At 32.6% G+C, this 10,398-nt stretch overlaps 1 protein-coding gene across 1 annotated transcript; it reads left to right on the forward strand.

The window, feature by feature from the left end:
- Positions 1–406: 406 nt before the first annotated feature.
- LOC132724437 (uncharacterized) lies at positions 407–10,062 on the forward strand (the record flags this gene model as incomplete). The annotated part of the gene is given in 12 exon segments (XM_060709295.1): positions 407–431; positions 1,195–1,270; positions 1,530–1,597; positions 1,981–2,127; positions 2,638–2,789; positions 3,424–3,453; positions 5,535–5,726; positions 5,931–6,365; positions 7,456–7,612; positions 8,185–8,289; positions 8,662–8,739; positions 9,201–10,062. Coding segments are annotated over 12 exon segments (1,611 nt in total), but the record flags the coding sequence as incomplete, so codon positions are not given.
- Between the last annotated feature and the right edge of the window lie 336 nt (positions 10,063–10,398).

Below are 10,398 nucleotides of genomic sequence, written 5' to 3' on the forward strand. Positions count from 1 at the left end.
AATTAATGAACATGATATTATTTTAAACAGTCTAATTTCATTTGATTGATGTTGTTTTTTTTATTTGTAGATTTGACAAGTTTCCGGTTAATACAAAAACATTTTTGACGTTTGGAGTTACATCATTTTTTTTTCTACGAAATTTGGCAAATAGTTATAGTATACGTGAAATTACATAGTTTAAAATATCTTTTAAGCAATGGCCATATTGTAAGATATTGTTGTGTTAAAAATTGTTGTTCTTATGATACCAGAAAGATATGTATGACGGTTTGTAATATAATTTCGCGACAAATATTGCACTAACATAGTATTCGGATATGCAGTAATAATGCTGTATGGGGAGGCAGGGGTTGTACTGACAGGCCTTCTGTTCGTCTGTCTCAATGCATTTGTGACTACATCTGGATATAAACACTTCTTTGAAACTGGTAAAAAAGATTTTGCAAGTGTTGCACATTATTATTTTAGAAAATTCCTGTTTTATCAGAGTGAAGAAAACAGGTCATGTCAAATCCAAATTTTCAATGTTAGTAGATTACATCTTACAATCTGTCAATCAAAACAGCCAAATTGACAACCTATGACTTCTCAAAACATTTTGATATGGTCAAACTTGAAAACCTTGGCTCTGTTAGCTGCATTATGGAATAATTAAGGGCAGTAACTCTCAAATAGATTGAGTTTTTCTGAGACAATTGGTTACAATCAGTAGTATATTAGGTAGATGGCTCTATGTCAACTACTATCCTAGTCCCCAAGGGACTATGTACATTGTTACAATAATTGTATAAATACATTAATACCATTTAAACATTATTGTATATTTTTATCGATTGATCAGCTGTCAGTTGGAGTGGACGCCAACATAAAATGGCTTATCTGGTCTGAAGTTGTTTGTCTCATTTAATATATCCCAGGTTTTATGATATAAATCAGCAAATTATTGATTTGAAAATGTATAGATATTTTATAAAATTTCATAGTTTAATTTGTAAATTTCATCAGCACTTTTTAGACCTAAACACAATTATTTTATGAATTATTGGATGTTTTCTCGAGATATATAACATAGAGAATACCTTAAATGATGATGATTATTATTATTAAAGAATGCTTTACCTGTTTTAATGAACATTATAGAATTGTTAAAATGTTAATCCAAAACTTGAATATTATCTCCTTTTTTTCTAGGTATTATATTAATGGCAAGTGTTTTTTCATATTGGATGCAAGATAATTTCACATCCAGTAAACCAAGTTTTTTCAGGTAATTTCAGTAAAATTTTCATACATGTAAGATTGATATTAAATAGAATGTTTACAAATGACTAATTGATTACTAATGATATTTTTTTTCAAATTATTCATTAGGGCACTATTTTTTGTGTGTGTATACACAAATTACCCAAGAAATCATGCTGGTAAGAGAATTTATAAGTGAATGCAAACTGTAACTTTACACTAGTAGCAATTAAATTTCATCATCATTTATATTATTAACTTAAATTATCTTTGGATTACATTAGATCACAAGATGCAGGGCTATGGGCTTGCCTGTTGTTACCCAGTGTTGCTAATGGCATGGAAACAGAAGGTAAATATTTTTAAAAGATGATGTAATGAAATAAATTTCATTCAAATGTACCAAAGTATATGTAAAGTATATGTAAATGATACAGAAGCAAGGAAACCTCTATGCTTAAATCACAGTACAATGATGTAATGATTGAAAACATGACATTTGAATATATTTACATTTTATTGTCCCGTTGTAAACTTACTGCAGAAATCTGAAGCAATTTTGTTGCTGCCTTATTTTATTCTTGGTTAACATCATATTATATAGTAATAACTATAGGTACCAGTTTGAATTGGCTTAAATGCTATGTAAGTTCTATTAATTAAATGCCAAATTGTAAAGAGAAAAAATGGAAAGGAAATTCTGTTCACTCTGAGCCCTTTGTTTAAATATTTCAGATAGAAGTTTATTATGGTGTCTAGTTATGGTAACATTGGTGAATTACGTGTACAGTGAAGGTAAGGCAATATCAAGGACATGGCAGGTGTGTGTAGTGCTGATGTCAGCTTGTCTAACACTAGATACCATTTATCATAAACCACTAGGTAAGTTAAAGGCCATAAAATGCAGTTATTTTCATTTTATATCTTTTGTGTCCTGTTACAGTTTCCAAAATTGGAAAAGTATTCATTGGCCATACAGAAGAACCCCCTTTGTTGTTTGTTTTGTGTTTTGGCAATAAGTATGGTTATAGTGAAGTGGTATTTTGTATCAAAGTCAAATTTCACTTTGCTTATATTTTGCTCCCTTTATCACAAATTAGGTCACATGTAGGACTATTTTATTCAGATGATAGGCATCTTTCATGTTCTTAATCCATTACTTCAATATGATTAAAGACATGTTTGCCATTTCTACAGAAGTAAAGTAATTTATTTCTGACGCTTAAAATACCTTTAACATGTATACTGAAAAAGAAATACTGTCTGTAAATGTCTGTCTGTAAATTTTTGATATGACATCATAACATCTTATTTGGTCTTTGTTTAATGTCACCAGATGATATATACTATACTTGACTTACCATGCTTGATATGTGTTTATTTGTTTTATAGATGCAGTTGCTATGGTAATTTGCTGTTTTATATACATGTATATGTTGTTGAACGTGTCATCATGGTTCAGGAAAAGTTTTACCTTCGGGGAAGCATCTATAGTCTTACAGTTACATATCTGTCAAATATACAGAGGTCTCAGAAATATCCAGGTAATTAAGTGATGTTTGAAGTGTATAACTGATGTCTAAATGATTTAAATGCATGTTTTAAAATATGCCATTTATTACTCACCAACAATGTACTATTTGTTTTGCTGTAAAATTCAGAGACTTATATAATAGAGGGATAAGAAGCTCTAACAATAGGGAATTTTCCAATCCTGACACACAATTCATTTTGCAACATTCCTTGGACATTTGTGTAAAAAATTTCTTGTGTCAAACATGGTCTCAGAAAATCTCTCGAAAATGTGAACATGTGGGGTAATATATCCCTGATATAGCTTTTAAGTGTTTGACATAATAGCTTCCACTCCATTTAAATATAGCTCTGTGTTTAAGTGTCATAACTGGTAAAATGTTGTTAATTTTGATTTTACTACAAATGTATTTAATGGGAGATTAACATTAAAACATTAATTAGTAGATTGTTTCCAATGTGATAAGCACATATTTATTGAATTAGTTTAATAAACATTCACTATTCATTAGTTTACATTGTATTTATTATAGTATAAATTTGTTTATTTATTCTCCTGTATAATTAATGACATTTATAAATTTATTCTTATGACAAATTCTTCTCTTGTAGAAAATAATAATTATCCCTATGCTATGTTTTCAGACTTCAGATCCTCTGGAAAAAATGGCAGTTGTAAGTATAGAACAAAAATTGTTCCTAAATCAAGAATAATCTTTTGTTATTATACCCCCGCACAACAAAGTTGTAAGGGGGGTATACTTGAAACATTTGATTATTATGAGCTTCATTCCGTAGTAAAATAAAGAACAAAAACTCATAAAATTCAAATTAAGAGCTATTTTTAGCTCACCTGTCACAAAGTGACAGGGTGAGCTTTTGTGATCGCTTTTCGTCCGGCGTCCGTAAACTTTTACTTTAAATGACATCTCCTCATAAACCACAAGGCCAATTTCATCCAAACTTCACAGGAATGTTCCTTTGGTGGTCACCTTTAAAAATTGTTCAAAGAATTTAATTCCATGCAGAACTCTGGTTGCCATGGCAACCGAAAGAAAAAACTTTAAATATCTTCTTTTAAAAAACCATAAGAGCTAGAGCTTAGATATTTGGCATGAAACATCTTCTAGTGAGTGTCTACCAAGTTTGTTCAAATAAAATCCCTGGGTCAAAATTGGCCCCGCCCCAGGGGGTCATGATTTTCCCTATATGCATATAGTAAAAACTTAAAAAATCTTCTTTTAAAGAACTCAAAGAGCTATGGCTAAGATATTGAGCATCAAACATGTTCTAATAGGTGTCTACCAAGTTTGTTCAAAGAAAAGCCCTGGGGTCAAAATTGGCCCCGCCCCAAGGGGTCATTGATTTTCCCTATATGCATATAGTAAAAACTTAAAAAATCTTCTTTTAAAGAACCAAAAGAGTTAGAGCTAAGATATTTAGCATGAAACATGTTCTAATAAGTGTCTACCAAGTTTGTTCAAATAAAAGCCCTGGGGTCAAAAATGACCCCGCCCCGGGGGGGTCATTGATTTTCCCTATATATGCATATAGTAAAAAACTTAAAAAATCTTCTTTTAAAGAACTCAAAGAGCTATGGTTAAGATATTTAGCATCAAACATGTTCTAATAGGTGTCTACCAAGTTTGTTCAAATAAAAGCCCTGGGGTCAAAATTGGCCCCGCCCCGGGGGTCATTGGTTTTCCTTATATGTGTATAGCAAAAACTTAAAAACTCTTTTTTTGAAAAAAACCCAAATAGCTAGAGTTAAGAATATTAAAGCATAAAACATCTTTTAGTGAGTGTCTACAAAGTTTGTTCAAATAAAAGACCTGGGGTCAAAATTGGCCCCGCCCCGGGGTCATTGATTTTCCTTATATGTGTATAGCAAAAAACTTAAAATCTTCTTTGAAAAAACCCAAATAGCTAGAGTTTAGATATTAAGCATGAAACATATTCTAGTAAGTGTCTACAAAGTTTGTTCAAATAAAACCCTGGGGTCATAACTGGCCCGGCCCCAGGGGTGTCATTGTTTTTTAACTATATGTGTATAGTAAAACTTTAAAAAAATCTTCTTTAAATAGCCCAATGAGCTAGAGCTTAGATGTTTAGCATGAAACATCTTCTTATGGGTGTCTACCAAGTTTATGCAAATAAAAGCCCTTTGGTTAAATTGGCCCTGCAACGTTTGGGGGGGGGTGGGGGTTGGGGGGGCCTATATACAGGTGAGCGACCTCAGGGCCATCATGGCCCTCTTGTTTTGTTTTTATGAGCTTATTTTGCTTATGGACGTTGGTCCAGGTGGTGTTTATGAGCTGATTTACGTCCGGCTGTCCGTCTGTTTTTCTTGTCCGCCCAATAACTTAAGATTCTTTTGACCCACAGTCTTCATATTAGGCATGGATGTTAGTCATGAGTAGTAGAAGACCCCTATTGATTTTGAGGTCACTGGGTCAAAGGTCAAGGTCACAGGGGCCTTGACTATAAAAAAATTGTCCGCCAAATAAACTTTAGATTCTTTTGACCCACAGTCTTCATATTTGGCATGGATGTTAGTCATGAGAAGTAGATGACCCCTATTGATTTTGAGGTCACTGGGTCAAAGGTCAAGGTCACAGGGGGGCTTGACTATATAAAGCTTGTCCTCCTTTACTTGTGTATTTATAGTATATATAGTATCATGTAAGTAATACAGAATTTATACTTTCCTATATACTATCCTCTAGAAATTAGGAACACTGATTTGTTTCTTTCAGGTTGTGTATATGGGATTACATATAGCAATATTGTGTTTGTACCTGTTGTCAAGGAAACCATGTGGGACTGTGTTATTATGGGTTGTCATGGCAATGATAGGGTTAGCTTATCTCATTGTAGCAGGTGTCTTTTATCTGAAGGTGGCTGATTTATACAGGTTACTTGACAATGTCATAGCAACTAATGTATCTGTAAGTAATGTTTATCTTTTATAAATTTCTATTCATTTGCGAGCAGTTAATGAAATAACCTAGTTTGTTATAATTTTGATTTTGAAAAAAAGTAGTATGTATTAATAAACATTTTTGCATTATATATATATATACATGTATACCAATATAATATATACGGTCACAACAAAATTTGTGGATTAAAAATCTAAATTGTTATTTCAGGCTGTTCTTCTTTGTTGGTGGTTTCTGTGGCTAATAACCAGTGTGATGCTTGTTTGTTACCATGGCAACAAGGGGTCAAATTTTATATGCAGAAAACTGTCCAATCAATCTACAGCAGCAACAGAAGAGAAATCAGTTTATGAAAATGTTGAAGCTGAAGATATATCAGGTCATACATGTTCTCACACAGACCCTGACGAGAAATATAAACAAGTTAACCCCGGGGTCACAGGCATTAACACAACAAATAAATCATACACTAAAACTAAGAGTAAGAAGGTGAAAGTTGAGGAGTCTGGAAGTGGAGACACCACATCAGTGAGGAAGTTGTTTCATGTCGCTATGATATGTGTATATATACCAGGACTGTTGTTGAGTCCAAGTCTCCTATATCTAGCTTCCATCGTCATTGCTGCAGTACTTATTATCACAGAGGTAAAGTCAAATATGTTTTCCTATCTTGCAGGCACTTTTCTCTCAAATAGAAATGTCATTTCTAAAATATTTTGAAAATACAGTAGAACTTCTATGAGTCGAACTTCGATTAGTCGATTTTCTCGATGTGTCGAAGTAAAATGAAAGTCCCGATTTTTTCCCTTATATATTCCTTATAAAAACCTATCTATGAGTCGAGATTTTATGTGTCGAGTTTTTCGATGTGTCGAAGTTTTTTCGTGGTCCGTATAAAGAAAATCTAGTGCAATTTACCACAAATAAGTCGAAGTCTTTCGATTATTTTGACACCTTCGATCTCGAGACATTTTTCACACCTTATCTGGCTGCGAAGACGATTTCCAATTAACTTGTGTGACAGGTGTCAACAACACATCCGTGTATTCAAACAGCCTTTGTTTGCGATAAAATGTGTGATAAAATGCTTTAATCGTTACTATTTTAATTGCCGTAGTGGTATTTGAAAGTAAACAGTAAGAACTACTTTCATTAGAAAACATCCATTGACCCGGTGTTGCGTGAGAATTACACGCGAAATATTTACTATAAGCCGGTTTAGTTATCGCCCTTTCTCACTGTTACGCCTTTTTTTAACTCTATTGTATACGTCAACGGGTAGTCAAAATAATAAGCCGTGAAAAACGTTATCTAACATGCTATATTTATCATAGTTAAATGTAAAATATCTCATTAATGATTGAAAAACATGAAAAAGGTTTCGTTATAGATCTTATGATTAGCACTAGTCACGGGTCGAAATTTTGTCATGGAATTGAGAGCGATTCATGAGTCGAAGTCCCGATGTGTCGAAGTTTTTACCCAAGTCCCTTCAACTTCGACTTACCGAAGTTCTACTGTATATATATATATATAATTTGAATACTAGAGTTGATGTTTGCTGACATTTTAATACATGTATGTACTTTCTCTAGGAAAATAACATAGATTTATTACTTTGAATCAGAGAATCATAAAAACAAAATATTATCATAATCGTTCATACCTTTCATTTATTTAAAACTTGCAATTAACATGTTCACGTGTATAATCCAAAATATAATTTTATTTATAGGTTATCCGAGTGTTGAAATTACCTCCCTTTGGCCCTATACTTGACCAGTATCTATGGGTGTTTCTGGATGATCAAGACACTGGTGACCTTATTTTGACCCCGATATATCTTCTTATAGGTTGCTCATTACCTTTATGGTGGAACTATAAACTACAAAGTAAGAATTATTATATATGTTTTATCAGTCATAATATCATGGCCATTATACTTTAATTCCTTGAATGCAAGTGCCAAAAATAACTCACAAATTTTACTGTTAGTATAATAATGGGGTATGTGTGTGTCCAATTTGTAAGGACGTTGACTTTAAACCATTTGCTCCTCACTGCTGTAGATGCATTCATGTGAGGAAGCTATCCAGCTAGATAAGGAACATCAATGGTTCTACTCTGGTGCCCACTCATGGCTTAAATAATAGAAGGAGCACCTGAGGTCTCAATCCACCAGTAAAGCTGGAAAGTCGTCATATGAACTCTACTGTGTTGGTGCCAAATAAAACCCCAAGTAAAAGTCACTATTATAGAGCCATTTTGATCTTGCTAATAACTTTTAATAAAATGTCGCGAAGTCAAAACAGGGTAAGGCGGCATTATAGGAGTTAAATATTATAAGTGCTATTCTAAGGTGTGGAGTCCTCTTTTGTAGAACATTTTTACCTACAGGTTTGTTATGACTAATACTTTATTACTACATATATTTTCATAAATATGCGTCTGAATTGTTTACCAGGACCACCATGTTCTCTATCCATGTATGCTGGACTTATATCTGTGGGTGTAGGTGATGGCGTAGCTTCTGTCATCGGCAGAAAATATGGCAAACATAAATGGCCAGGTAAATCATTATATTTTATAATTATATTGTGCATTAACAGAATATCTAGAATGAAATAATTTTGTCATTATATTTTAACAAAAGCGCTGTGACATGCATAAACTCATTACAAAACCTACTTAATATACCAGCAGAATACCAAGAATAGTTGCTGAATAGAAATATTCTGTTCCTAATAATTTTATTCTGTTTACATATAAGATTCATGTATATTAATTTTCATTTTTTTTTTTTCATTTTTCTGAAAATATTTCATGAGATATAGTTTTATACACTTTAATACTGTTTTGTTTTAATACAATTCTGTACAAATCTTATCCTGAACTAAATTTCTGAAATATGATATGTTGATATAGATTATTTTGTATACAGGTAGAAAGAAATCAATAGAGGGGACATGTGCTGCCATTATATCACAAATTATAGCTGTTTATCTTCTTTCATTTGCCAGTAAGTGATGTACAACTTATTATCTTATCTTTAATTAGATTAAACACCTCAATATATTTAGTTCAGTCTGGTTGCGAAACATTTTCTTGCAACGTATATTAATAACTTGCAAGTTGGCTTCCTGGAACTAAGCATAAATGTTGATATATTGGGACACATGGTTGTGACCCCCCGATAAGGCTTAATCTGTTCCGTGGTGGATACCTTAAACCACAAGGCAGTCACTCTTCATATTCCATACATAATATAACTTGCTTGGTAAATAAGTCTATATAAGGAAGCTTATAAGTGATGAGGTTTTTTTATTGTCTTTTTTTACTACCCTGTATTTAAATAGCCAAAAGCCACATACATGTTACATTATATCAGATAACAGAATAAAAATAGACAGAGTATACAGTTTAAACCTTAATAAATACTCTTATGAGTTATTTCTTAATGAATTTTCTATCTATTTTTAGACATTCCAGGAGGGCTGGTAACCATGGAGATTGTTGTATGTGTTGTTCTGACATCACTACTGGAGGCATTAACACATCAGATAGATAATCTAGTAGTTCCTATATTTGCCTGGGTTCTGTTTGCCACTGTAGAACCTACTTATTAACCATATAGTCAACAAATTCTGTGATTCTTTAAAACATTGGCGATCATCCATTTCAACCTCATATACTCTGAATCTTTTGAAATTTATATACTTGTGTATATAATTGTAGACATTTATTTTTATGTCAAGAAATACCAGGAAAGTGGCTTTAAGTCTCTTAACACAAGTTCATGGTCTACAGCCCAAGACAGGTCTTTGAGGCCCAAGTCAGATAATTCCTTCACTATTTTAAAATATACCTATAATAGAAACTCACAGCTATGATGTTTTATAAGTATGCATTTCAAGTCAACATAGTTGAACCTTAGACAGTACGTTATATGTATTATACAAGAATATTTCATTTATTTGAACAGAGAAATGTATAACGGAATATACATGTAGCTCTGTGATTCGGAGTGGTATTTGCTTATAAGTTAAGCATTTGTTTATGTTCAGGCATATTTCAAGATATCCAACATAGTGCAATAAAGAGATATCTGTTTGTTCAGATATATTTATATAATTGTGAAGCATGTACTAAATTAGGCACGATTATTTGGCAATGTAAATAATGTCAAGAAGTTAATTATTTTTTTACACCGGCAAAGAAATGTGGGGATAAATATTATTTTGTGCATCTTTTATACAAATGTGTTCATTTTTATGTTGAAAATATTAAAATATACTTTGCAGTTTGTTGTATTTTGCTTCATCTCATATGATTACAAAATTTAAATCACAATATTTATTTTGACGGTTGGTGACATTGTCATTACAATCTGTCTGTCATCTATTCTGAATGACGGTCCACCTGCATGAAAGGGCACAAAAAGCAGCTTTCACTGCTTTCAAGTACAGACCCCAGATATGTCGCCAGTCATGCCCTTGAAGGGTTTATTTTGAAGCACAAAGTGGTGATAATTTACCTCTATGCAATTTCCATTAGCTAAAGAGACATGAATTTTGAGCCAAAAGTAGGTCACTGTACGGCGACCAATGAGAACATAAATGTGCAGTAACCCCCCTGAGTCAATATGAAATGGAGGTAGCCCTGAAAGGGCCTGCATTTC

Source organism: Ruditapes philippinarum, unplaced genomic scaffold (genome assembly GCF_026571515.1).
Source record: "Ruditapes philippinarum isolate M1 unplaced genomic scaffold, ASM2657151v2 ctg10644_1_1_1_1, whole genome shotgun sequence".
In the NCBI taxonomy this organism is placed as follows: domain Eukaryota; kingdom Metazoa; phylum Mollusca; class Bivalvia; order Venerida; family Veneridae; genus Ruditapes; species Ruditapes philippinarum.